At 36.7% G+C, this 27,962-nt stretch overlaps 7 protein-coding genes across 16 annotated transcripts in view; 2 read left to right on the top strand and 5 right to left on the bottom strand.

Moving 5' to 3' along the window:
- Positions 1-8,366, bottom strand: part of LOC149932898 (rhomboid-related protein 2-like) — a 128,796-nt gene extending 120,430 nt beyond the window's left edge. Inside the window, exon 1 of the mRNA XM_090157489.1 lies at positions 8,124-8,366. The gene's annotated coding sequence lies outside the window, so the exon portion shown is untranslated. The remainder of the gene's footprint in view (positions 1-8,123) is intronic.
- A 1,379-nt stretch (positions 8,367-9,745) lies between these two features.
- Positions 9,746-10,801, bottom strand: LOC149932897 (putative histone H1.6). The gene has a single exon (XM_090155572.1). The coding sequence runs from the start codon at positions 10,648-10,650 to the stop codon at positions 10,015-10,017; it is 636 nt and encodes a 211-aa protein (XP_090011698.1). The 5' UTR covers positions 10,651-10,801; the 3' UTR covers positions 9,746-10,014.
- A 3,904-nt stretch (positions 10,802-14,705) lies between these two features.
- LOC149932896 (dynein regulatory complex subunit 3-like) lies at positions 14,706-17,102 on the top strand. 8 transcript variants are annotated; one of them, XM_090156568.1, is made up of 8 exons: positions 14,706-15,247; positions 15,650-15,682; positions 15,750-15,901; positions 15,963-16,082; positions 16,209-16,309; positions 16,380-16,548; positions 16,627-16,692; positions 16,762-17,102. In XM_090156568.1, the coding sequence occupies exons 1-8, from the start codon at positions 15,235-15,237 to the stop codon at positions 17,086-17,088; spliced, it is 981 nt and encodes a 326-aa protein (XP_090012694.1). In that variant the 5' UTR covers positions 14,706-15,234; the 3' UTR covers positions 17,089-17,102. The 8 variants fall into 8 exon arrangements, with proteins under 8 accessions (XP_090012694.1, XP_090012693.1, XP_090012692.1 ...); XM_090156567.1 differs by having other exon boundaries at positions 15,528-15,682; XM_090156566.1 differs by having other exon boundaries at positions 15,512-15,682.
- l(2)k14505 (ATP synthase mitochondrial F1 complex assembly factor 2 homolog l(2)k14505) lies at positions 17,090-19,559 on the bottom strand. 2 transcript variants are annotated; one of them, XM_090156575.1, is made up of 8 exons: positions 19,530-19,559; positions 18,749-18,854; positions 18,620-18,667; positions 18,404-18,549; positions 18,036-18,133; positions 17,892-17,972; positions 17,349-17,577; positions 17,090-17,280 (listed from the first exon to the last, which is right to left on the bottom strand). In XM_090156575.1, exons 1-8 carry the CDS (start codon positions 19,542-19,544, stop codon positions 17,146-17,148), a joined length of 858 nt encoding a protein of 285 aa, XP_090012701.1. In that variant the 5' UTR covers positions 19,545-19,559; the 3' UTR covers positions 17,090-17,145. The 2 variants fall into 2 exon arrangements, with proteins under 2 accessions (XP_090012701.1, XP_090012700.1); XM_090156574.1 differs by lacking the exon at positions 19,530-19,559 and having other exon boundaries at positions 18,749-18,911.
- An 876-nt stretch (positions 19,560-20,435) lies between these two features.
- On the top strand, positions 20,436-21,395 carry LOC149932894 (NADH dehydrogenase [ubiquinone] 1 alpha subcomplex assembly factor 4). The gene is made up of 2 exons (XM_090155160.1): positions 20,436-20,720; positions 20,783-21,395. The coding sequence occupies exons 1-2, from the start codon at positions 20,499-20,501 to the stop codon at positions 21,134-21,136; spliced, it is 576 nt and encodes a 191-aa protein (XP_090011286.1). The 5' UTR covers positions 20,436-20,498; the 3' UTR covers positions 21,137-21,395.
- Positions 21,243-23,586, bottom strand: LOC149932893 (polycomb protein eed-A-like). Its single transcript, XM_090155159.1, has 10 exons — positions 23,486-23,586; positions 23,310-23,427; positions 22,897-23,160; positions 22,769-22,840; positions 22,576-22,701; positions 22,344-22,517; positions 22,002-22,277; positions 21,721-21,939; positions 21,590-21,663; positions 21,243-21,533 (listed from the first exon to the last, which is right to left on the bottom strand). The coding sequence occupies exons 2-10, from the start codon at positions 23,400-23,402 to the stop codon at positions 21,404-21,406; spliced, it is 1,428 nt and encodes a 475-aa protein (XP_090011285.1). The 5' UTR covers positions 23,403-23,427; positions 23,486-23,586; the 3' UTR covers positions 21,243-21,403.
- Positions 23,587-23,720: 134 nt separating this feature from the next.
- Positions 23,721-27,959, bottom strand: nompB (intraflagellar transport protein 88-like protein nompB). 2 transcript variants are annotated; one of them, XM_090155158.1, is made up of 22 exons: positions 27,936-27,959; positions 27,788-27,864; positions 27,658-27,720; positions 27,554-27,595; positions 27,348-27,483; positions 27,214-27,289; positions 27,060-27,150; positions 26,897-27,001; positions 26,619-26,836; positions 26,321-26,555; positions 26,182-26,252; positions 26,033-26,119; positions 25,876-25,975; positions 25,731-25,817; positions 25,595-25,664; positions 25,298-25,523; positions 25,086-25,236; positions 24,726-24,841; positions 24,542-24,660; positions 24,288-24,473; positions 24,071-24,217; positions 23,721-24,009 (listed from the first exon to the last, which is right to left on the bottom strand). In XM_090155158.1, the coding sequence occupies exons 2-22, from the start codon at positions 27,851-27,853 to the stop codon at positions 23,888-23,890; spliced, it is 2,514 nt and encodes an 837-aa protein (XP_090011284.1). In that variant the 5' UTR covers positions 27,854-27,864; positions 27,936-27,959; the 3' UTR covers positions 23,721-23,887. The 2 variants fall into 2 exon arrangements, with proteins under 2 accessions (XP_090011284.1, XP_090011283.1); XM_090155157.1 differs by having other exon boundaries at positions 24,075-24,217.
- Between the last annotated feature and the right edge of the window lie 3 nt (positions 27,960-27,962).

The following is a 27,962-nucleotide window of genomic DNA, read 5'->3' as shown; positions in this document are numbered from 1 at the left end:
CATCCTCCTCAACGCCTGATATCGATTAAGATACGTGGCCTCTAAGCGGTTTGATATATACTCTACTAACTTCGTACGCGAGAAGGGGGGGGGGCTAAAGGGGGGTGTGGTAGCATTTACGCGCTAATCCCTTCGCATCTTCTCCGGTGGTATTCCCCTCGTGGCGTCTAATGATTCAGTTCGACGATGTACGCGTATCAACAACACCCTATAAACGTTAATGCGCCGATCACTACGATTTAAAACAGGGTTCGTACAAAATTTCCGGAATTAAATTCTCTAACATTTCCAGGTATTCCCTGACATTTCCAGGTTTTCCCTGACCAAATTGAAAAATTTCCCTGACCATTTTTTTAGTATAAATTAATGTTTTGAGGTAAAATCTTGAATATTTAGTACGTATTTTTAATGCATCTTTCAAAAATTTATTTGTTGGAATTTTTTTGGGTCATTTTAAAATTCCCTGACTATTCCCTGACCATTTGGAATCCTTTTCAAATTCCCCGACTTTTCCGTGACCTTTTGGAAACATTTTCAAATTCCCTGACCATTTGGAATCCTTTTCAAATTCCCCGACTTTTCCCTGACCTTTTGGAAATATTTTCAAATTCCCTGACTTTTCCAGGTTTTCCCGGTATTCCAGGTCGTGTACGAACCCTGTAAAAGTGACCAGAACGTGTGTCCAAGAGATTTAGTCGTCTAGAATGCTTCGTTTAGACCTAATAACCCGTTCTATAAAATCCGAGAACAACCCACCGAACGTTTCACAAAGACTATTCGACCTAATTTGGGGGACTAACAACGTTCTCTATTCTTTGGTTTCAAAACTTTAGCTTATTTTCGGTCTTTGTGTGGGCCATACATATTATACGGACTCTTCAATAAATCATACTCCCAGGAGAGTAATATTTCCGAGAGCCAGTCATTGTTTATATAGTGCTTGTTAAAATAATGGAAATTTTTCACCTTTATACGGTAGCAACAAGCGTTCCCTTTTAACCAGGTAGCTTTTTTGACATATTAAGGCTTGGCAAAAACACGACGTTCCGTTTACAGGTGAAAAGTTTATATTATTTCAACAAGCACTATATGAACTATACCTTGCGGGTCCTGGCTCTCGGAAATATTACTTCTTGGCGATAACCTGGGAGGGTGATTTATTTAAGCGCTTACTTTTGAAGGTATTTCTAGCCATTTTTTTTTCGAAATAGACCACAGGTTTGCCAGATCTGGCCTAACTTTCACACCGTCATACATCAAACGGGTGAAGCACTCGTAGATGATTTTATAGAACGGTCTATTTATCAATTTTCAATGATAATTTTAATCAATGGGATCGAAACGTGTTGTAAGAAAAACCAATACTATAGCTTCAGCTTTGAATTTGGCTTAGATAGTGTACATACTTTTGAAATAATTAAAAATTTAGATATTCTTGAGACGCAACTTCATGTCCTTTAGATAAAATAGGGAAGAGTCTGTTATTTTCGACGCTGTCGTTGGTGGTGCTAGTGGTGGTGAATACAGCTCCGGGTGGGTTCCCGCGAAACGTCGATTACTCTTCAACGGCACTTGATAACAATTTAATTGAGGAGTCGATCGATCGGTATAGCTCTATCTAGCTATATCAGCGCCTTAATTAGATTGAAATGTCAACTTGCGCAAATAAAATTTGGCCTTCGATATCTCTGAAAGCCTTAGGGTTAGAAATGGTAGTAATATATCAATCAATCCAAAATATCGAGAAGTCGCGCGGTCTCAATATCAAATTAAGAATTTCATTTAAACGAAACCGTTTGGGCCAAAATAATAAATGATAATAAATCGTATTAAATATCGACACCTTTGCGGTTTTCGGGAAGTTGTAATTTTGCGGTTTTCGGGAAGTTGTTGCTCAACTTGAGACGAAGACATGGAAGTATATTGTGGGCTAGTACATATCGTTTACGGGGTTTTCGGTTTAATTTGGAATATCTGAAACCAAATACATGTTTTAAATAAAATGTTTCTGACGTATAATACTTGACATTTTACAACAGAAACCAGGTTTAGCGTGTTTAATTTGGTATTTCTTTTGACTTCTAAGGTAGCAACGTAATTTGATATATTTCCTTAGAAACTGGGTCTTATTAAATTTGGGAAAATTTCAAGGATGTTTTATGGAATCGTGAGAAAAAAGGTATAGGATACTTCAACTTAGAATGGTTCTTTATAACTATCATAAACTACGTTGAATTTCCAATTTAAATTCCTTTGGACTGCTCGAGTGTCGCTCCGAATCAGTCTCCGACTTCAATTATCTGGTCCTGATCAGAAATTGAACACGTTTCCAAGATCGCTTAATTCCAGGGTTGGCAAAAAACCGTTTTTTTTTTAAATTGAAAAATCCAGTATGGTTAAAACCAGTTGTAACCGGTGGTTTAAACCAGTTAAAACCATTAATAAAAAATGATCAAATTGCTTATATCAAGCCCTCATTGCTCAAATTTCCCGATTTAAAAATTACGTTTTTGCGCGTGACAGTACCTTTACATTGTGAGGTATAGCAGACTTATTTACCCGCTTTTATACCCTAACATGGCAGCGTATTTTCACGCGCAAAATTAATTTTAAGATACCCTAATTGCTTATATGTTAGCTCTCATTACTCGCGACAAAAAGTGAAGGTTAAGTTTTGTCAATGTTTCTAATTAATTTCTCAATTTTTTTATAAAAAATTACCTTGAACCATGAATTAAAGGTAATAAATAATAATCAGCTCCCCGAGTTTGAAAATTCTAAAGACCCTCTACCAGATGAGTACATGTCTAGAAAATTTTGATACTCTAACATCTGGTCTCTTGTAAACTATTTTCATCACGACCTACAGTATTTGTCTAAAATCCCTCAAATTAGATGGGCCCAAAGCTATTTAATCCTAAAATGTGACGGGGAACACATTTCTAATTGAATACAACTTTGTATCTCTGATGGTTCTCGAGGTAGATTTTGAAGGACCTTGAAGACACGATTCAAGGTCATGTAAATTTCCGTTGTCAAGTGACCCCCTGCACGTTCTATGTGTCCTGAAAATTTCAAAATCCTAGCTATAACACATTTTGAGTTATTGGCCCTGTATCGTTTTTTAGTAAAATGTGCATCTCAATCAATTATTATTAATTTATTATTCAAAGGGTTCTTTTAAATTTATCGAATTTTAAGTGGAACATTTTAGAATAGAGCTTACCGATGTATAAAAATGTTTTTATGTTAGACGAACATTTTGACAAAATGGAGGGACTTCTAAAGAGGAGTATCAAATAATGTTCGGTGATTTACATTTTCGGTGTTTAAAACCCTTAACTGTCGGGAATAATCTCTAAACTTCACGCGCTACACAGAGAAAACGCGACTCTCAGGGGGATTATATACTTAACCCATCCATAAAAATGTTGGCGCGCGGCTGCTATAATCTCGCCTATTTAGCCGGACAAAATACACAGCGCAAGATTGATGACGCCGTTAAAGAACTTTGCGCGTAAATTAGCGGACAAGGACAGACAGTCCTTAGCTACTATTTATAAGTACGAAGCGGCGGCTGTTTTAACCCTAATTTGCCTCTAACAACGAATAGTATTCAGCAAGCTGTTTCCGATAATAATAAAAAACACAGAATCCAAAAGGGGAGAGATACAAGGCACGGTTAAATCACCTGGCAGCCATAGATTTAATGACATTTTATTTTAACCACCCCTTCCCCTCTTTCTTAAAGGAAAAGAAAGCCTTAAATGAATAGTGGGGCAAGAAATCTGGAACGCACAACAGGCGCGCGTGATTTGCATTATTAAAATTAAGCGCGCGTTGACTCGAAACCTTCGCACTTATTTGCATATAATTATTCCGGCAGTGTGTGTCGCCCAGGGCCCCTCCGAGAAATATACGAAAAATCTTGTTTCAAGAAGAAGAAGAAAAAAACGGTTGGGGACGCTTTACAACTTTAATCAGCGTTATCCCCGAACAGGTATTACCTAAATAAAGCACCCTAAACTGCGGGAATACACTGTAGAGTATTCTCTTTTGACGCGTGCTTATTTATCGTAAAAGCGATTGTAAAAATGGGACCTTCAATAAATTATATTTTCGCTAAAGGTTAAGGATCGTACAATATTAATTTTATTAAAAATATAACTATTCCTTTATCCACCATCACCTCGTGAATTTAAATAAAGGGTCAGTTCAAAGGCGGAAAATTTCTAAATCCTCGCAACAAATCGATTACGGGGATTTTGAAAATATTTTCCGATCTTTTTATTTAAGTATACCCTTAAAATTCACGAAGCTAAAAAGCCGTACATTTTCTTTTATTATTATTCGCGAAATACCGTCTTCCTAAGGTTTCCTATAAGAATGCCAACGGGAAATATTGAGGGGAAAAAATTGTTTATGCTTTTGGAATAATAAAAATCTTTAATGGAGTGCCATGAAAGACTTACGGCTTGGACCAAAGGGTTACGGACACGTAAAAAAATTCTTTAAGGGAAAAAACTGTTTCTAAAGAGAACAAAACTACGGCTTGGCGCGCGATTGTTCAAAAATGAGGCTATTTTGGGATAAAAAAAATTGATTTAAAAAACGAGGAAAAAGGGGAGTTTTGAAATCGGAATAGGAAGTTGCGGGCCGAGAAAACGGACGCAATTTAGGGAAAAAACACGTTTTTTTTTCAATCTCTAGTCCCTTTCCAGTCATACTTTACCATAAGCGAGAAGTTACGTCGAAGGGGTACAATCGTGTCGTACATAATAGGCTAAGAAAGTAACGCCACGAATGGCGCGACTGAAAAAAGCCGCGAAACGGGTGGTACGCTTTCCGTGTCCAAAAGGCTAAAAATAAACGCCAACTCCTAATAGGCCTAACAGATGGCGGTAAATACTCAACATTCTCAGCTGAGTTACATTCCTAACGCCCTTTTACGACCGTTTCTCCCGGAAGGATATTTTGTTACCTAATGACAGGCGCTTTTTTTTCCGCGCTTAGTTCTTCAATATCGCGCGAATCATTGGAGGGAAAACACGAGAGGCTACAAAGTCAAGTAATTTCGAGTCGAGTCAAAGTTTGGATAAAACGTGGGTTTAGGGGGGAGGGCTGAGAATAATAACGATCCCCCGTACGTAATAAAAGGCGACGGTGGGGTGTGTCAACGAATTGTTTGCGCGACGCCCGTTCGGTAAACTTTCGGAATACGATGAGGGTGGCCTGTCAAAACTCGCGAAAAAGGAACGGGTGAAAAAGGAGCCGTTTTCGATTAAAGGCGTCATCCAAACCTACAAGTTATAAAATATCGGCGAAGTCTTTCTGTTTGGGAACTGTTCGCAGAGAGTTCCTTTAAACAAAGGAAGGAAATGAAAAATTAACATTCTTTCAGAGGGGGTAGGAAAAAAGCCAAACATTAAAAGAGCGTTTGATGGAACTAAGATTTTAATATACAGCTTTTTAAGAGTCCGCCGGCCAATATCGGCGGTGGGATACAACCGGGTTTAAATTGACGAGTCGGGGATGGAAAATGAGTCACGAGGATCTGTTGCCATAGTAACCCCTCCTTTCTCCGCTGTCAGGGCGGAATTTTCGGGGTTCCTATTCCCCCGCGCGCACACGCGCGTCTGGGAGCATCCCCTCAGCGTCAATGGCGACCATGCCCTCGTGGGCTCAACAAAGCCATACTCTACCAGTCCTCAAGCTCTCCTCTCTTTCCGCGTCTTCGGATGAACCAAAGCGTACAATCTATTACTCTTCTTCACGAGGCCCTCTTCGCCGTTCAAAGGCGCCGCTTAGAGGCGCAAACTGTACCGCCGTCCGTAACCGTCGAGGGTACCGCCAACCCAGGATGAACTTGTATAATACAAAACCGTAGCGGGAGAATTTCTCCGGTACAGGGGACATTCCCCATTGTGGAAGTCTCGCTTTCCACCAACCCAATTCCGAAACGGAAAAAGTTGGAATCGATAGCCTTAATACGGTACACACGCAAATACATCGGAGCCCAGACCCGGATCGGGTTCGTTTTCGCCGTCAATAGATGGGGTAAACAACGGAGGTTACGTCATCGGAGTCACCCGACTACGGTCTAAAAATATGAATTTTCCTATCGGATACCACCACGCTTTGAGAAGATAGAGAAATGTCCAGATTTGGGAGCAAGACACCCTTAACACCGCCCGATCAGTGGCGTAGCTAAGAGGACCTAGCCCCCCCCCCCTCGAAACTCTTTCTGGGTTTTAGTCGGTATCTAGCATATTATTTGATAGGAATTTAGGAGCCCCCTGAAGCCCCGTGGCCCTCCTGCATAGCGGGGTCTGCGGGGGCCTTATTTACGCCACTGCTCCCGATGGATTCCAATCGTATGATCATAAGTCACATAACCTTAAGTACGATACTTTCCATGGTTTAAATGCTAATATTCTAAGCGAACCTATTTTCAACACTGACCCTTCTGCCCAGCTCCAATTTGGACTCGCAACTGAACCAGTGGCGTAGCCAGAAATTCGTCAAGGGGGGGGGGTCAAGCTATGTGAATGTTAAGATGGGGGTCGAGAAATTGGTGGGAATTTAGTACAGTCAAAGGTAGGCCCAAGGGGGGGGGGTCTGGACCCGGAAACCCCTCCTTGTCTACGCCACTGAACTGAACTGATAATTGAGTAGTATATTAACGTCCTTGGAATTAGTATATTTCTATTGGTAATATCATAAGTGTATAATATTGTAACATAAGTGTGACACTTCCTATTCTTCACATGCAAAAGTTTTACTGAGAGCTATTCACAAGACAGACTGCATTACGGGCTTCGTCTCCGTTTTGCTTCCAATTGCTAACAGGTCACACGTAGCCTTTGACAGCGCCTCGCTAGGGGGAGATTTTCTTCTTATGATGACGTCACTCCGTTAAGAGCTCTCAGTAAAATATTCCCCAAAGTGACAAACTTATGGAATAATATTATAGACTTATGGTAATATTCTAAACAGCTCTGTGCTAAACAAAACCTGGAAGCCGGAATATCTGTGAAAATCAGTTCGGTGATAATCTAGGCTATTGGTCATACTTATAGTTATTAAGTAACTTATGGTAGTTATTTATTTATATCACGTTTTAAAATCTTTCAAATACGGGGTGTGCGGGTCAAGTTTTGGGTATTATTTCTGGGATCTCATTGAAAATTTCATAGCGGAGCGCGTCTCATTCATATTTATATCCGTTTAAATTTGTTCCCGTTCTTTGCAATCTCGTTCTCCTTTTTTAAAACTGTCATCCCTATATGTCGGTTTCTCAAAGCCCCTATTTCCGAAATTTGGAATATTAGTTTCGAAGGTACGTTACCGCCGGAGGAAAGGACCATCGACGCGTGCCGAGGAGTTATGGTCCCCCCACCCCTTCGCCGAAATTTTAATTCGCCGCCCTATTACGCGCGAGACACGAAAACTTGATTAAATTCGGGAAATATTCGGCACTCTCCTTAATTCGGTGGAAATCCGGATTCTAAAGCGTCGGTTTTATCATTCAATAATTGCCCGATCTCAAAATTACGATTTGGCACTATACCCATACATGTTTGATTTAAACTGGTTTATTTACCCGCTTTTTGTATTCTCCGGCGCGAAATGCATTTAGAAACCACTCGCTAAATATATAAACACGGCGCTTCGAAACTGAGGTGGACGCGAAATTTAAAGCGCTTGTAACGGTTGTCGGTAAACAGCGCGCCGAGATATAAACGCGTAACCGGAATTGGCGATAAAAATCAGATGAGCGATGAACCGAAACCGACTGACCGCAAAGTGATTTTGTTTAAAACGCTTTGAAATGTATCACGCGGGGTTTTAAACTACTACTAAAACTGGTATTAATCCCCCCTCTCTCCCTCCCGAAAAGGTTTCGTTTCTATTTTAACCCTCACTCTAGCCAGAAAAAAAACGCGTTTTATTTAACGGTTAAGACAAAACTAAAGATTTTAGGATTATAAATGAACGTAGTCCAAACATTGTTCTACTCTTTGAGCTATCTCCAAAAAATAATGGTTCCCTGATGGCGTAACAAACGGCGCGCAAAAAAATGTCAAAAACACAAACACGTGAGGGTGAACGAAATTCTCTACCTGAAAAACGACGACGGCGATGACAAGGCAAGCTGCGGCGGCGGTCGCTCGCTCGAAACGGGGGATTTCCCGCGATTATTTCGCGTTCTTCGGTATGCCTCGTTGAAATCGTGGAAGATATCGCTTCCCGACGTAACTTTCTGGCGCTGTCAGTTCGTATTTCGGTGGTCAGTTAATTTTAAAAACGTCGCGAACGGCGCGTAAAAGACGAGGAAACTGGAGCCCGCTTCCTCCGTCGTACTATCAAACGCTCTGATTCGACACCAGCAGCTTCGAGCCGGCTTTTCGCGGCGGTCGCGAGCCACTTTTGCCCCCTCCGAATCTCGCCTTTGCCTTTATGCCCCCCGTCGCCGCCCAGTTACGATCGTTTCGCTTCTCCCCCCCCCCCTTCCCCCGTCATCTCCTCGCCAAAGCGGAAGTATATTAACCGAGCTTCTCTTCAAACGCCCACGCCGCCACACGGCACCCGACTGCAACATTTAGCATGCTCAATATTGAACGTTCATCATTAATCCTATTTGGTTCGACACCAATTAATAAAGTTCGTTTTGCTATTTCAAAAATGATAAGACATTCGTAGGGTATCTTGCGAGGAAATGTGAAAACGAAACCAACAAATTTGTAAAAAATAAAGTTCGTTTTGCTATTTCAAAAATGATAAGACATTCGTAGGGTATCTTGCGAGGAAATGTGAAAACGAAACCAACAAATTTGTAAAAAATTTGCCTTTTAAGACAATGTAATGCCCAAGGCAATTTCATTTATTACGGAACCCTATCTAAATTCCTTCTTATACGAATGAAATTAAATATATCCAGAAACCATATCAGATATCCGTAGGATTAATTTGGCTGGTAGCACTGTATTTAATTTGGTCTCTTGAAATGCCATATTGAACTGTTTACAGTGTATTTTGTAAGCTACAGATTCCAATGTTTTTTTGTACAAGATGAACGATTAATTTAATATAAAGCGCCGCGAGGATGTCAAATATTTGCTAAACATCGTTTTCAAAAAATCATGCTACTAACAAAATATTTCATTTAAAGGAAGTTACGTAAGTTTAGCTAACGCTTTAAAAAATAATTACCCGCTTTCAAAGAGCAATAATAACAAATAGAATAGCCCCTATTTTGATTATTTTATATCAAATGAGTCTAAATTATATATCTATGCTCGCGGTAAAATTTAAGTATTTTCCGCTACGCAATAATCATCGAAAATAAACAGAAAAACGTTTAAGCCGCCTTAGAATCCAGTAAAGTGGAAAATCGAAAATACAGCTAAGAGTAGCGAAGGTCCCGCCATCTATAGGTGTTCAGAAGTCTAACATATTAACTCTTTTCCTGAATCTTAATTATAAATAGCTTAGTTAATAGTGCAGGCTTAAAATAAAAAATCTCATACAGAACTTAAAATGAAACATACGAGTTATTGCCACACGATACAAGATGGCGCGCGGTACAATACATCCGTTTTGGCAAGTCGTACACCCGGCAACTTCGAATTCGAATTACCTTCCGAATTACGAAATAACCCTAAAAACTAGAACAAATTTCATGCGCCCACAATTTCCAACCCTATTTGCAATGCCATTTTCTAATCATAAAATAAAAACAAAATTGTTATACTTAAAAACATATCTTTTATTATGTTTTCATGAGGTGAATTTCTTACGATATATAAAAGAATTTTTTTCATGAATGAATATGATATGGATCAACAAATCCCACATTAACATAAATAATATATACTTTTATAATAATTTTTTTGTAATGTTTATATACACATGATATTTTGTGACGATCCGAAATAAGTTGAAAATGTAGCGAGATCGGTTAAAAACAATAGTCTATTTACAGAATCACGAAACCGTTTAGGCAGTTCTCATTTACTTCTTCCTGGGTGATTTGGCCTTCTTCGGCGACTTAGGCTTCTTGGCCGCCTTCTTCTTAGGAGAAGCCTTCTTGGCCACCTTTGGCTTGATGGTCTTAATCTTCTTGGGGCTCTTCTTCTTGGCCGCTGCCTTCTTGGCGGCGGGTTTAGCGGCGGCGGGTGCCGCTGTCGACGCGGCCGATGGACTCTTGGCTTTCGTTGCCTTGGCTTTTTTGGCTTTGGGTTTGGCCGCAGCCGACGGTTTCTTGGCCTTCTTGGGCGATTTCTTGACCTTTGGTTTCTTAGTCGCAGTTTTCTTGGCCGCCTTTGGCTCGGTGCCGGACAGTTTGAAGGAACCGGACGCGCCTTGACCCTTGGATTGTTTCAAAACCCCGGAGGTGAGACCTCGTTTCAACGCCAACTTCAGATGAGTGTTGACTTGTTTCTGGTCCTTTCCAACGTTGTATTTTCCCAGAATGTACTTGACGATGGCTTGCCTCGAACTACCGCCTTTCTCCTTGAGCTCCTTGACCGCGGCCACCACCATGTCGATGTATTTGGGATGGCTGGCGGCGGGTTTGGCCTTTCGCGGTCCCTTCGCCTTTTTGCCTTTGGTCGGAGTAGATGGTGCTGGAGTTGCTGAGCCGTCCATTATTTCTTTCTTACTTTTAAAACCGTTTAAACTTAAAAGAGCGCGAAAATCTTTCGAAAATTACAATCAGCGAAAGAGTAAACTGGCTGGAACGTGGAGAGGGAGGTGCGCGCCTCGTAACGAGAAATTCGGGAAAGTTTGTTCTCGTCGAGAATACATCTCCCGTTTATATAGGCGAGGCGAGAGCGCGGACCTCGTAGAGAGCGCTCTCTCTCCCGAGGAGAAGTTTCGAAAGAGAGCCACTCTCTCGGCGAGCTGTCCGAGTGTGTTTCTTGACATGATAAAAGCCTCTCCACGGGGTCATTAATTAATTAAATCAATCGGAACTTAGCGAATCTCGATAGGGGAATGATTAAGCTCGCGAAATCAGTTCTTTTCTTCCCGGAGAAAGCTTTTCTCGAATAACGGCGAACATTTTGGCGCGACTGTTTTTGGTCGCGAAACGGCAATATTTACATTTCAAACTTTGTCAAACGAAATCGGATTAATTTAGACTAAATTTGAAATAGGCGAAATGAAGATTAATGCCCCGGCTACGTGGATAAATCATAGGTTTGACTTTGGAATGAACGGCTGGTCCTTTGTAGAACCCGAAACGAGACCCACAGAAACACAAAACAGAGTCCGATTTCGCTCCGCCATGTTTGAAATTTCGGAACGTTATCTCGGATGGGCTATAATTTTTAATTTAAATTAACGTTAAATATAATTACTAACTATAAGGAATATTACTCCCAGACCAACTGAATACGAGATTTTATTGCATTTTTTACGAAGAACATAGGCGACATAACGATGAAAACAGTGAAGTGAGTTCGATAGCGTTGCGAAACATATTGGAGACGATATTTCGCGTTCGGCCATTTCATCATTTGGAAAGAAGCCTTTCAAAGTTTTCTATCTTAAACATAGAGAGACCAGCCCTATTTAAATTAACTTACGTTGATTAATATAATTACATATGTACGCAAAAATGAGCGATAATTAAATAACATTTTGCGGTATTTTGTTATTTATTTAAAAATAGCAGCAGTAATAATAATAATAAGAACTTATAAAAATAAATTGACATATTAATGAATTATAATTAAATTTAATAAGATCTAATTTCTATAAAAAGTCAATACGCGATTAAATTGTGTAAAATTTCAACAATAGATCTTGTTAGTGTATTGCGCGGAAAGCAACCGTAAGGGTAGTAGGATAGTGATAATTTGAAGAAAATTAACAATTCACATTAACTTTATTTTAAAATTCAATCAGGGTTTTATTTTACAGTATCACGCACGTTATGAAACGTTTACTTTATTTGGTTTATTATGTTATATTATTGTTTAACTACGAGTTACCGTTAATAAAGAGAGACGATCTATTTACTGAGCGTAACCTTTACCAGCTTCGCATCGAAATGTTTGAATTGCGTTACTTGATTAAAATATTCAAAAGAAAGGTTTACGTGAGATTAAAATTACGGATTAAAACATATCTTCAATAATTTGATAGTTTAAGTAAACGCTAACGATAGCAAACCTTTTCGAAACATAATATTTGCAATACTCTCCTTATTTATATAAATTAAATTTATTTCGTGATTGGTGGATCTTAAAATTCATTTTGTGCGTGAAAATACGCCGCCATGTAAGGTAAATAAGCCTGCTATACCTCACAATGTAAAGCCTAGGTTGGCGTGTAGGTGTAGGCAGGGTCAAGGAGCCATTACTAAAGCGCACTCTAGGGGCTATGGTGGTAGTTAATCCTTGGTTAATCCGCCCTCGTTGAAATTTATATTGATAAAACGCGAATATTAGGTTTCTGTACCAGGATTAGCACGTTTTCTAAGGGATATAACTACAATATTATCGGGTGAAAATGGCCATTTTAAGCTTGGAGCCTAAAAAATGTTAATTCACATCTAAATGTACTCGAGAGCATTAAAGCTCGATCCAGGCGCGGTTCTAGGGGGGGGGGGGGCATGCCCACCCAAAAATTCTGATTTATATAAACTTCCATTCGATTTCCTCGAACCCAACCCCCTATTATTTATGGGCCCACCTAAGAATACTTTTCTAGAACCGCGCCTGTCTCCATCAAAATATAACGTAGTGGTAGTACAATGAAGTGTTAAACATTTGACTAAGCGCGGTTAAGAAATATCAAAGCGGGTTAGCGGTAAGCCATACGTTTCGGCGTTAAGCGCTTCAAGATGACAATAGACAAAATATTGCTCGCGCAGTTGGATAAAAGATCCAAAATCCCCGGGAATTTCGCAGGGTCGTCCCCAAATTTCCCCACACTTTCACCCCCCTCTTTTTCTGCCACCGTATAATGAATCACGGCGTAATGATACAAAAAACACGTGACGCAAGAGACGCGCAAAATGCTCATCCCCAAAACACAGCCCCGCTGATAAAACAAACTTCTAGGCGATCCAAGTTCACCCACCGATCGCAAAATAGGATTTCAAGTTGATAATCGCGAGTATTTCGAAACAGCGGTTAGAGCCCAAAACGTATAATCAAAATCGATGAATAATAAGCCTACAATGAGGAAAAAACAATGCTAACTCAAAAAAAGTTTGAATTAGAAGGACGCCTCGGGAAGAAAATTAAATTTACATGACTTCTAGTAACGCCATCTTGGATTCTGTCTGGAAGAATTCCAAAAATATTCGGCGTGCTGGAGGCGTAAAGGAGATTGCAGGGCCAATGGGGAGGGGCGTTGCTACTACACTGCCTATTTGGGTTAAATTTTAAAGCCTATTTCTTATTAATTTGACAAAAGATGTAAATGAATTAAAACCTACAACCGGACCGAGGAATGGGATTATATTTGACGAGGATGTTTTTGCGCCAGGCCGAACGTTCAACTCGCTTCGAGGGAGCATCGGGGTCTTTCGCTACCCGGATGTCCCCTCGCTTAATAATATATTACGCGCGAATATCACCGAACATTCGCTTCGATGGTGAGAGAGCGTCGACTTTACCGTCTCCCCTTACCGAAACTTAACTGTCATTCGGTATACGGGCTACACTCTAATAAAAAATATAATAAGGGGAGGCCCCAAAACCGGTTTCAACGCGAGGCGGACAAGTTCGCATCTGAAATTCCCGAATTTTGCGAAATCATCCTACACTTCGTGGAGAGATAAATCTCGGCCAACGTTTCCAGTCTATTAAATGATTAGCTAACTCGCTTTCTGCCTGACAAACTTTACCCCACGTACAGTCCCAGATATCATGGCCTACTAATATCAGTTCTTAATATAGTTAGAAACACTTTAAAACGTCGAGGGGATATTTTTCCATCTTTAGCTCTTTATTTTTAGCAATTTGTCTTAGCTGGGGATATCCGCGAAGGATAAAAAAATAACACTTTTCAACATTCAATATGGCGTTTAAGGGATATGACCCAATTTTAAAACAGTTTCTGAAGAGACTCGCTGCAACCGAAATTATACCTCTTTCGGTGCCAAAAAAAACTGGAAAACAAATTGTTGGAGGGCAAATTATTGACCACTAACAATTTCACGTAATAACGCCAAAAATGGAATTTAGGTCTTTCTGCCCATACGGTCGGTTTCCATGGAAACGCTTTGTAAACGGAATTAGAAGCTCAGCGTGGCTTCATTAAGCGCCAACGTAGAACGGTTTAACACGTTTGTTTATTTCGTTAACCTTTTTAAAAATGTAGCGTTTGATTCGAAATCATGTCACTCGTAACTAGCGACCTTTTAACCGAGGTTATCGGACCATTACGGGAGACAGATTGCAAAGAGCTCAAATTGGATTTTAAAAGTAGGCTTATTAAAATGAAAATTTGTAAATTTCCTCAAATTGTAATACGTCTAATAGATATAATACGGATCGATAATCTGTGGAAATTTTGTAATTTGAAAAAATTACAACTAGAAAACAACCGAATTGAAAAAATTGAGGGTTTGGAGCGACTGATTCATCTAACTTGGTTAGGTAAGGAGTCTTTAGCGATGCAAGAATCGAAAAGATATAGTATTCAGAATTAGCTTTAATTAATGTTTCTTTCGCCGAACCCAAAGAGCTTAAGAAATATACCAGTTCAATAAAAGTATGTATACCTTTAAACATCTAAGGGTCCATGGCCACGATTGGTGGATCTTAAATTCATTTTGCGCGTGATAATACGCCGCCATGTTAGGGTATAAAAGCGGGTAAATATGCCTGCTATAACTCACAATGTATAATTCAACTGCAAATGATGAATTTTCAAATTCATTGGCTGGCCGCCATCGCTAGTTCCCCACCCCCGCGGTGAAAAAATGGACGACGTTTACTGGGAAAATAAACATACCAGAAAATAGATTCAAGAAACCCCCATTCGTTCCCTCACTTGAAATTCTTGGAGAGTTTAAAAAGTTCTTCGAGGAATTAGAGTAGTAACTTGTAAATTATCGTATATCGATGGTTAGTAAATGAATGTGAATTCTTATTGGAGCCAAGGCCCAATCACGCAATTATAATCTATAAACCCCAATCGTTTCTATGGTAATCGTGAAGGCCACTTCCTTAGACATTCCAAGTTCCTAATAGAACTCAAGTTAAACTCCAAATGACACTTACAGGTAGCTAATATATTATAAACTTAGGATGAAATATGAAACACTTTCGTTTGCGCGTTTTGCGTTGTTTAATCTCTCTAATATCAGAATTTGAGGCGTGAGGTCTTTGAACTGTCCTCATTAAGTGCTGATATTCAAGTTAGCCTAAATTTAAGGTTAAATAGTAACTAACCAAGTTGAAAATAGTAAAGTTTAATAAAAAAAACTGATTCAGCACTGCGAGTCACTTGGTATCTGTAAAACTACTAACTATTTTTGCTCTAAAAGATTTATCGTACAACAGAATACGGGTGATTGAAGGGCTGAAAACTTTAAGGGAACTTCGAACTTTGAGCCTCACTTCCAATTTAATCGCCGCTTTAGAGAACATGGACGAACTCAAACAATTGCAATTACTTTCGATAGGTCACAACCGAATAGAACCCTTCGATCATTTGAGTAGGCTTATCTTTAAGTTGGCGAGTAAAATAAACAGTTTGTAATTATAATTTCTATATTTGTTAAGTTTATCTCCGAAAATTCGAATGTCTGAAATGTCTAGTTTTGGAAGGAAATCCCTTTATTATGGAACCCCAAAACATACAATACAAAGAGCAAGTAATCGTTCGACTGCCTAAACTAAAATATCTGGATTACGAAATAGTTGATCAAGACATGGTATCATTAAATTTATTATTAAACATATTAGTGTTAGTAATCATCTAATAATCGTTAAAAGGTAAGAGAGGCCAAAGTTAAACACGGCTGGATGTTAAAGGACGTCGAAGAGCGAGAGCGGAAGGATAAATTAGAGCGTAAAATCTTTAAGGACGCTCGGAAAAAGTTGGATCTCTACCGAGTAGGTTCAAAGTTTCAAACGTCGGTAGATAATTCGGTCAAAGGCGAGAGTACCGGGAGAAAATAACGAGAGGCGCTCTCAGGTAACCCTCGACGATTATGCCTAAAAATGAGCTATTTGTTTCAGGGAGCATTTATAGAAGAATTCTGCGAAAATGATTTTACATCTACGGAAATATTCGAACCCTTGGGAGCGCTCTACATCAAAGAACCCGTGCCCATTACAGAATATCCTTTAATTATAAAATAAATTTAAAACGAGGTACATTTTCCTTAACCATAAAATTTCATTTTGAAAGTTAAAAACGGGAATTTTGCAAAACTGCGATCAGCTGGCGACGATGGGCTTAAAATATCACCAGAATAGATTGGATTTGGTGACTCAATTCGAGATAAAGGTTAAAACCGTCAATGAAAACGCGCGGGCAAATATCATTTTGAAGAGAGAGGAATCTCAGACAGATGGCGTAAGTATGTAGAACTTTGGGGCGTGTTTGAAATGTTGGTAGGAAATTTGATCGATTTCGCGTCGTACCATTTTCCAGAAATGGAACTTTGCTTCGAAGAGAAGTGCGCACGAAATTGAAGCTAAGCGGGGGGATGAAATTAAGGTAATTAAAACAACAGATAAATCTAATTTAAATAAAAATTCAAGTAAAATAAAATAAAAATTCATTTAGAATTTAACAACCAAGCTTTTGTCAAATTTAAGTGAAAATCTACTTATTTTCAATGAAGACTATACAACTCTCATCAATGACTTGATAACAAAAATCCATCTTTTAGAAAAAGGAGCGGATTATCACTTAAAACCGGAAGCCATAAAATGTTTAACAGAAGCTACGAGAAATGTATCCTGCTTACCTCCGAAGGCCCAATTACAAAGCAATAAATGGTATCACGAATTCTCCCATAACCTTAATATATTAGAATTGTATGAAAACCGCGAAAATACTTCTTTGTTTTTACATAATGATAAAACCCTCCCAAAAAAAATAAGAAAATAAATATTTCTACAATACTTCATTTCCTACCTTATTTTCTTACATGCATATTTTTTTGACTTAATTTTTAATTTTTTGGGATATATGAAAAGTTTCAGTAATTAAATGCGTGAAGAGTAAACCAGCAGCGGTCCTGGCTCTTAGTTGCAAAAGGTCAACATCATGAGCCCAATCCACGTTCCCCCAACAACTTATCTTCAATGATTAAGCAATAAAATCAGATTGAATCCTTCGAAAAATATTATTTTAATGAACTATCAAACCTGATATTCCAACTCCAGTCTGGACAATGAAACTGCCTTTTCCACATCGATAAATCGATCAGTTAGAGCTTGTGTCAGAAGCAGTGACTTCAAATTTTCCGCCATGTACAACATTCCAAGTAAGGCCCAATCATCGTACGAATTAAGATGGCTTTCCAGAATTTCACGGCTCCTCTGGGATAAGACTGTTAAGCTAACACTTTCAGACACGCTTACTTCAACGTTGTATCTAAAATATACAAGTTTTATGAAAATTTAGCAAAATGTAAAACTTAAAATTGGTATGCAAGTGGCTGATCAAGGGGTTTACCTCTCTCATATCACTGATACAAACTCAATTCAGTATTTAAAATAATTTTATTTTAGTAAGTTAAAAAAGTAGTTCAGTTAAAAAGAAAATGAACTAAAATAACAAAATTAATATATTGTTTATTTTTAACTTTAAAAAAAAAACGAAGCATATGATGTCATATTCACATTCAAGTGACAAAAAATGGGACACCCTGATTATGCCACTTTAATAAAGAATTAAATTATGTAAACCTCTCTTGAAACCACAGAATAATTGGATCCCAGTGACTTTTTTGGAGAGCCACAAATTCATCTGGATGATCTGTACGATAACTATTTATTTTATTAACAACATAAATTCCTAGGTGGTTGAGATTATAATAGAAAATATAATACCACAAAGTGTCACTTTCTAAGTAATCCAATATAGAAGTAACCGTTTCCTTTTTACTTTGATTTGATGGGTTATCAAGAGCGGTGTTACATAAGCTGGTCTATAACAATTCACATTGGTTGTAATATCATAAAGTAAAAGCCACTTTAAAATTAGTGAAGGGATGATACCAGAAGAAAATAGATCAATACCAATGTAAATAAAAATAAAAAATGGCAAAGGCTCTGTTTCTAAGAACCTGTGAAGGATTAAGCTTAGCATGGTTCTTTAAGAATTTAACAAGGGAATACACACAATAATGTCATTAGTATTGGTTTTACTTTTAATTCCAACTCAACACTAATTAAGAATGATTATAAAGGGTTCTTACAATATGCATATTCGATGCATCCACAATAGTTTTTTGGCTATCCCATTCGGTGGCTACCGCAATTGCCAAAGGTTCATTAGGTACTAAAAAAAGGTTTCCCAGAGGGGTTTTAAGTTTACGTTGATCTAAATTGATTTCATATTGACCTGAAATTTTTTTTTCTTATGAATATTCTATGGCAAATTGAACTTCAAATATTGTGTTCTTATATTTCACCATTATTGGATGCTATAGTTACAATTCTGTAAAATCTTTTCCTTGGTGCTTGGTAGCAAAACAATAATAATTAATTTGTGTACATCAACATTACTGTAAATTTCCAACGGAGTTTGCACAAATACTCACCAGGATAATTCCTTCGAGGTATATTTTGCAAAACAGTGACTTTAATAATAGGTTTTTCACATTGGCCAGTCACAGATCTAGAGATGTTAGAACGTTGAAAGAATTTCTGCAAAATTATGCTCATATTTAAAAATTCAACTAGTTGACAGACAGGAGATGAGCTAGTCTGGTATTTAGCAGAATAATTAACTAATAGCAGACGATGTGTTAAAAATGATAATAGATGGCGGTTTTGTGTTAGGTAATTACTTTGGCCACGGCCAACTTCGATCGCGCGTACCGCGCTTTAGCGGCCCCGTCAATCGCCTGAATTTACAGGGATTCGCTACGACCAAAATTTAACGTTAGTCAGATAGGAAAAATCCACAAAAAACAATTATTTTTAAATAAATTTTAAAAAACATTGAATTAAACCGAATGTAGGTTAATATTTAACTAATAATATAATATTTTTTTAATGATTCTAATTTTTTAACGGTGTTTATAAATTATAAAAGAGTTAAACAGAAACCAAGAACATCCTCTAGATGCTGCCAGTATTATTGTTTAATACTTGAAACACATGTAAATAAATAAATAAAACAAAAAGTGAATAGAAGATTCACTGTAACTTCAGGGTAAATATATTATTTTAACATATTTTATTAAATAATATCAGAAATACATGAACCCGAAATTATCAACGTCGGAACGTCCTATTCCTCTAACATGGGAGGCAAGTTCCCATTCCCCCCCTCTAATTTTATCTGACTGAATTTTTTTCCATAATAAAGGTACAAACCTGAACAGAAATCATCCTCCTTGAAATGCAGGCTGAAGACCATCTATCTTTTACCTATTTAGTTCCAAAGATGTACCTAAGTATTTTTTATCTTCTTACTCTTAAAACTAATTAGATTTACAGAAAATACTACCTAAGAACGGTTATAAACTCGTGAATTTGCTATATATATACTATTAATAAAGATTTGTTTTTATTAAAGATTTATAAATTTTAAGAGAGACATTATTTACGCGTCAAAACCATAGAAATCTCATAGGTAACTAGAATGCTGCCGCCTACGGCCGAGCTTGTCGCCAGTTCGTTTTGAACCTTCAGCCAATGAGAGGCCGTATAATGGTTCTGCCAAGGAGGATAATAATCCTCCTTGGTTCCGCTACTATAGCGGGAGATAGGTGACGTCATTCTCTCTGGTGACATTAAATTCTTGGCAGAACCACTCTTTGACCTCTGATTGGCTGAGATCTGGCTATCGTCTGCCACGGCGTTTGGTCCATTTGCCAGTTACACGGCAGCATTCTAGTTACCTATGAGATTTCTATGGTCAAAACGCTCTAAATACCTCTACAGCCTTCAAAACCATGTATTCTATATAATATGGCGCCTTCGCGTAAAAAACGCGTCTCTTTTTCTTCATTTAATATTTATAAGGTAATATTTTTTTTAAATTATGAATTATACATAAATATATTGCGAAAAGATAGTTTAACTTACTATACCATGTTTTTTCTAATTAGGAAAGTGGAAAACCGAAGAAAAACCATTTTTCCGCGATTTCGCTTGTATTCCCCGCCTTTGCTGATAGTAGGTTTTTCGTCGTATATAGCGCCCCTATCGGGATTATTCATACACGCAAATTAACATTAGATGCGAGGCGATTTACTGGGCCGCTAAAGTGCGGTATGCGTGATCGAAGTTGACCGTGCTTTGGCGATCATTTTTCAGTCTGCTTTTCAAAAACTCATCAAAATGGGTAAAGCTTTGTCTAAACTTTCGCGGCCCTTAAGAAACTTTAATGTTGAAAATAGAGCTGAAAAAATTATAAAAAAAGGCAAACCTACACCAGCACCCAAACACTCGTCAACTTTAAAATATTTAAACACCGATACGGAGTTTTCAGAAGCTCAGAAAAGTAAACCCGAAGAGTTACTGAATCGTTTAAAAATTATTAAAGTTACTGAGGAAAAAAACGTGAGATAAAACTATAATTTTGATAAAATAAACCGTTATATTTTCTGTATATTTTTGAATAGTTGGCTACTAGCGAACATGAAAATGAATCTGAAAAGCCATTACCTCAAATCACAACAACGATGGATTTACCAGAAATTGGAATTGTTGAACCTGATGTTGCAAAGGAAGGAAAAATAAAACTAAGTCAGGTATTAGAATTTCTAACAAAACATCAACACGATCCGGATGAATGGAATTCTGAGAAAATTGCTAAACAATTTAAACTTGACATTAAAACAACGGATAATATTCTGGAACATTACAAATTATTAACTTTGCAACAGCTTACACAAAAACTCATAACAACCAAAGATAATGAACGTTTGTTTTTACGTCTTAAAAGTGCATTTAAAACAGAAGAGTCACCCAAATAACTGTTGATATTGTTAGTAGGAAATAAATTTTGTTTAGAAATTTTGAAAATGTTAATTTTATAGGTGGCTTATTGGGATCAGTTTGGTTAGAATGATTAAAAAACAATTTAAGCAAAAACTAGCTTTAATGACAATATTAAATAATAGACTGAGAGAAAAGTATAAAATATTGAATAATCATCTAGCTTTAAGTGTTTAAAAATATAAAAAAAATTGTAAAACCGTTCTAAATATCCTAAAGATTTAATTATCTTAATGAGATAGCACTTATCGACTAACTCTGTCCCATCTCCAAATAGACGCGTCATCGCAAACACACAAAAGAATAGTTCCATCTTTATTAAGACTGGTCTGTCTAATAGCACTATTGCATTTAGGATGAGTCAATGTTGTACACCTACAAATCATGAAGATTAATTAAAATTACATTTAATTAATATCACCAAAACTTACCTTGAAGCTGTTGGATCATCTACATCTAAATCCCATATATAAGTTCTTCCAACTTGATTTCCTAATGCTAATATCTTAAGTAACGAGAAAAAAATAAATATATTTAAAAAAAAAAGTTATTATGAAATTACTTTTTGTTCGTAATCAATTGAAAATCTCATAAACCAAATTTCGCATTCTCTATATTCAAATCTGTGTAGTATGGTGACGCTGTTGTCTGTTGGAGGAACAATTTTGAAAGACTTGGAGTCTTTGGAGCCATCAGATGATTTGTCTTTGCTTTTATTCATTGATTCTTCAACTGTTTCTAAGGGACCAGGTTTCCAACAGACAATGCAGTTTTCACAAGACTGAAAAAAATTAAAAGTATTACTGTAAGAATATGGATACTATTTCTTAAGTTAACAGGTACCTTGGAAAGAACCAAATTTCCCATCCACCTTACGCAGTCTACATAGTTACGATGTATATCTCTAGTCGTAAAGCTAGGATAATGTTGTTTTGTAGTCTCAAAAGAAAGGGAACCAGCCCCGCTTTTAGCTCTACTATTATTTGAAGTATAAGTAGGTGCTCCATGGCTGTATGATTTTTGAACGGATTCTCTGATTTCATCAGTATCCAAATTCCAAATTTTCAAAGAGTGATCCATGCCGCAAGAAATTATATTTTCACCAAGTAGGTCAAAATCCTAAGTATATGATAAAAATTTTATTTCAATTTAAAATTTGGATTTAAATAAAGTTAAGCCAATTACAGCACTAAGAACTTCATCACGATGGCCATCAACACCTCCTAGAATACCAATACAATGATCCGTTTTGACATTCCATAACCTAAGGGCATGGTCTTTGCTAACTGATAATAATAAATTAGAGTCCAATGGATGAAATTTTAATTCGTTCACAGCATTCCCATGTCCAATGAAATGCTGAAAATTTTTAAAATTTAAACTTTATTACTATAAAAGTAGATTAACGCATATGTACCTTAATACACTGTAAAGTAGCTGAGCATATAATCCTAATTACACCTCTTGAACCAGCAGCTGCCAAAAGTGGCTCTCCAGTTATATCATCGTAAGACCATGCGCAAGTGTAAAAATTTTCATCAGACTTATTTCAGTCAAGGATTTAAAAAAAAAGTTCAAATTATGCAAATATAGCTAAAAACTAAGGATACATCTGGATCAGCATATGCTTGCAATAGTTTTAAGCCCTTTTTATTATCTTGTACACATTCATAAATTGTTATCTATAAGAAAAGAAAATTTTATAAAAATGGAATTATATCTTTATGTAGCGATTTACCCTGTTACTTCCAACAGAAGCAAAGACATCGTGGCTCCCATGAAGATGCCAATTAAATTGAACACCAAAAATAGGTTGGCCATGTTCTTCTTTCACATGACTGACACATCGGAAAGCAAGCTTATTGTGTTTATAATGCCATCGGCCACCAGTTCCACCACTATTGGCTCCTCGTCCTTTTTTGCGACCTCTACCATTTGTTGGTGTATCACTTCGTGATGTATTATCAGCCGTTGAAGCACTTTCCAGACTAGAAGTTTCATCCTTCGTAAAGAAATACATTTTCATTGAGTATTTAAGTTTGGATCTAAGATTTAAGGTTAATTATCCCGCCATTTATAAGCCTTGCCATTAGGAACTTGGACAAAAACATTTTGGATTTGTCTAATAAACGTTATTTAATATACGATTACTTCGCTCGAATCTTCAGTTCTTGTAGATAATGAGTTGTCCGAATTTTGGTTAAAAGTCTTTTTCCTGGCAGTATTATTATATGAATGTTTCATTTTAATCAAAGGCTTGTCAAAAAACCTACAGAAAGTGAGAAAGAATGAGAAAAACAAAGAAAAGTGCAAAACGGGATAGCTACCACGGCAGGGGCAGGAAAAATGCAAAACGGGATAGTGCTCCCTGCAGGGGCAGGAAAATGCAGAGCGAGATAGCAGCCACTTCATGGTCGAGAAAATTGCATTACGGGCGACCTACTCTAACAGGGTAGGAAAATTGCATTACGGACGAATTACCTTTGCGGTGGCTGAAAAATTACTTGCTATGTGTAGTTACCTAAATAATTAAAATTACCAACCGTATAAATTCAAACAAAAAACCATAATCCTAATTTTATTTTAAAAACAAAATATTTCTTAGTATACATATTTAACATCAGATGTGGATAACATGAATATAATCAACAAAGAAACGTAGGACTAAACTTTGGGATGTCCAGTGTCTCCAAAGCGATTTCAAATAAATATTTATGTATGAGAATAATTTAATCCGGCAATAAATCATCTCCAATTTCTTCATTTTCAAACCCATCATCTTGATCATGTCTCCTAGCTGCTGTTTTGGGTCTTTCTTGTTGTGGCCCAATTGGATCTTCATACGATGCATCTATAACCATATAATAAAAAGCATTTAAAATGAGAACATAGAACAGCTAAAGATCATTTACCAACTTCCTTCTTGGATGGTCTGTATGGCTCATCAGTTTCAAAAATGGCACCTCTATTTGCTGCATTTCCAAAATGACTTTGACCAGTACTGGAAGGTTGAAGCGCCTTGGGGCTAGTACTTCTACCACCTGTTCTTGCACTAGTATCTTTAGAACAAAATACAATTTAATTTTCTCTACAATCGTCTCTCTCCTTTCCTTAAGAAGCAATACCTACAGGAACTAGCAGAACTATCTCGTGAAGTTCTGCTACTGCTTCTTCGACTGCCAGGACGGCTACCACTGCTTGTTATTCTCTGTTCTTTTAATTCTTTAGCTTTTTCAGCTTTCTTCAGCTTTGCAGCATAATCACCAGCTTCTCTTAAACCTAAATCCATGCAGAGGCGAACTAAAAACTTCAGACCTGAAATTAAATACGACAAAGATCATTTGAAATTAATTAATAAAAAGATTGAAATGAAACACACTAACATTCAACATTTTCTGGAAATTTCCTATGAATATTCTTGTAAGTTTGAAGGGCATTTTGATAATTTCCACTGCGCCGATGACAACTGGCCACCATAAGTTGCCATTTTACTTGATTAGGTCTAGAATGTTTTTAAAAGTTCATTAGTTTCAACTTTATTTAATTAAAAAAAGAATAACCTATTACTGAATGATTGCAGCTTTTTCAAAAAACTTTGTTGCTTTCTCAAATACTTGGGAATCAATGTAGTAAGCTCCAAGCCATTCAATTATTTCAATATTACTAGGGAAATATCTGTATGACTGTGAAAAAAAAAGAAATTTAAAAGAGACACAGTTGCAAAATTGAAAAGACCTATTTCCCTTGCGGAGCATATTGCACGAATAGAATTTGAAGTACAAGACCTTTTCTGTTGAGTGGGAAATATCTTTGATAATAAATAAATTACGCATTATCTACAAAAAGGGTTCAGCCTTGTACATCATGAATTTTTTCAGTGTACCAAACTACGTCTGAGAAACGCATATACCAATAGAGGTACATTACATCAGAATGATACTGGAAAGCTTGTTGTTTATCTCCTTCATTGTCACAAAGTTCCCCAATTTTTGATAATAAATGCGGATCAGTAGGTACAAGTGTAGCCATTTGCTGGTACCATTCCATGGACTGGTCAAATGTTCCTAAGCTTTCGTATCTGTTAAGAAACAGACATTTGATAATTTATAGAATAGAAAGTGCCATTCGTACACACATACATGCTAGCAACGTTATAAACCACATGCGGGTGATTCCTAACAATTGCGTGCAACTTGTAAAAAGTATCTAAAGCTTCTTCGAAAAGACCAAGTTGTTTATAAGCCAATCCCAGATTATATAAAGCCTCAATGCAACTCGAATCATTGGATAAAGCTTCTCTATAAAATTCAATTGCTCGTTCAAGTTCATTTGTGGCAATACAACAGTTTCCTTTATTAACTAAAGCTAAAATAAAAAGCAAGTAAAATATAATAGTATTATTATTTCAATATGTATTTTGGATTAATTAATCATACCTCCTGCATTATATCTGTCAGCTAAAACTGCACGATCCGCATACTCGTTAGCTTGTTCTATATCATTTTGCTATTATTTAATTCTTGTATTATTAATAGTTAATGATTCTATTAGACCAATAAAATATTTGTTTACCATAAAATAAAGGAATGATAAATTAGTGGCAGCTGTGCTAGCAACTTTGGTTTCTTTTTTCTCAAACATTTTTAAGGTTTCAATTGCCTGCAATGTATAAGCATTCAAAAGTATTTCTTAAATAACAATTTTTAATAAAATTAACCTGGTTAAATTCCCGTTTTCTTAAATAAGTCACAGCTTTGCTGATTTCCAAGTCATTTGCTAAATCGTTATAAGATGATGCTTTTAGTTGCTCAACACACCTAAAAAACGTAATTTCATTAAATTTGCCTATACGTTTAAAGATATAAGCATAACACCATTCATATCCTTCAGCAAATGAAGGTGAAATCTCGGGAGCAATCAATTTTGAAGCGGTCAAAATACACCATTCAGCTTCTTGTTTCCTGAGAAATAATAAGACTATTATCACTTATTACAAATCAAGCTTTTTTTAAAAACACCATACCTTCTCCTTTCAATCCTATGCAGTGGGTCATTTTTAATGGCCTCAAGAATTAAATTTGAATGGGGATCATCCTAAATTCAAAATATTGTACTATAATTAGACTCAAAATTAATATTTAATTAATTAATTAAGTTTTTACTGAAGCTGTTGAATACTTGTCCTCTTCATCACAGTGCTCGATGGGAACGTTAATTAGCTTGACAAAGCTGCTTTTAATCTTCTCTTTATCACCCATGGCCAAGTGGCACAGAATTAGGTGCAAAGCTGTACGAAAATCAGGTTTCTCAGTCATGATATATTCGAAGGAAGTGATAGCATCTGTATATTGCGACATTTTCACAAAGACTAAGCCAATATTTTTCATAATTTTTATCCTTTAAAAAAACTGTATTATAAAAGTGGATATTTCTTAATTGGTAGATATGAGATTTGCCAACCTCATTTCTTTATGAGTGTTAGGAACTTGATCCAACGCCATTCTGTAAAATTTGATGGCTTTTGGATAATTTCCTTGCTTGAAGCTGACATTCCCCATGTTAATTCTCAAACGCCCAGCGTTTGTGAAAGTTCTGTTCTTCACAATTAAATGCAAAGTGTTCAACGCCTCGGCGTACATTTCATTATTTTCATATTGCATGGCTAAGTTGAACAAAACCTTTTCCAAAAACAATTATATTAAATTAATTATTATATAAGTAAGTTTATAATGTCTTACACAGTAAGTTAAATCCATGTTGACAGGGGTTTCTAGTGCTAATTGATCTCTTTGCCTTGTTAACGCTCTATCCTTGGAAGCGGCTTCTTTAGCCTTTTCTAATGCCTAAAAATACCAATTCCTAAAAACAATTTTATACAATATTATACTGGGAAAAATATACCAATTTAAACTCTCTATTATCAACTGCGAAACAAGATTCATCCAAAAGTTGCGAAATTTTTCTTTCCAATTCTTTCAATCTTTCTTCTGGTCTAATAAAAATGAAAAAAAAAAAAATAGACACTGAATACTTCTTATACAAGAAAAATTTGTACCCAGTCTCTTCTTTTTTCTGCAATGGTGACACAGTGTGGCGAGCTTGATTCATCGGGTCGAAGATATTGTTACCACCTAAAAGAAGACTACATGAATAAATTTAATCTAAATTTTTTTTTGATATTAATATCACCTCTATTTCCTGTAGACGTATAACCAGCTCCTCGTACTGCTGTCATTGGTCTCGCTAAGGAGTCCTGACCTCTGGAAACTGCGTTAGTAGTTGGTCTAGCTCCCATTGAAGAAGCCAATGCAGTTTGACCTCTAAACTATAATATCAATTGAAAATTATTGAACAAGGTCCATCTTAAACTAAACCATAACCAAAATGAAACTTACACCAGCTCCCACTCTGGATGTACCAGGAATTTTAGCCGTACCCTGAAATGTCAAATGAGATTTGTACAATATATTATCAACGCTAACAAAATGATTAATTTTACAGGTGGTCTTCGGTCATAGCTTGTTCTAACTGCCTCTCTGAAAGCTTCATCTTCTTGCAAGTTCTACATGAGAAACAATATCTTTTAATAAAAATTTTTATAACTTAATTAAAAGTGCTAGGTAACTTACCTCCACATCTAAAAGAGGATTATAGTCATTATAACCCGAATATAAATCTTCATCTTCCTGATTCATCGTTTAATTAACTTTGTACAAAATATCCAAAAAGATTACCACTAAATACGATACTTGTTAAATAGGTTAGCCTGATAGTTACCAAACGGATCTGAACACGTATAAGTAT

The sequence above is a fragment of the Leiobunum rupestre genome, chromosome 8 (assembly GCF_980474605.1).
Source record: "Leiobunum rupestre chromosome 8, qqLeiRupe1.1.hap1, whole genome shotgun sequence".
Classification (NCBI taxonomy): Eukaryota; Metazoa; Arthropoda; class Arachnida; order Opiliones; family Sclerosomatidae; genus Leiobunum; species Leiobunum rupestre.
Note: the sequence above shows the minus strand (reverse complement) of the source record. Positions and strands in the feature narration are given on the sequence as shown.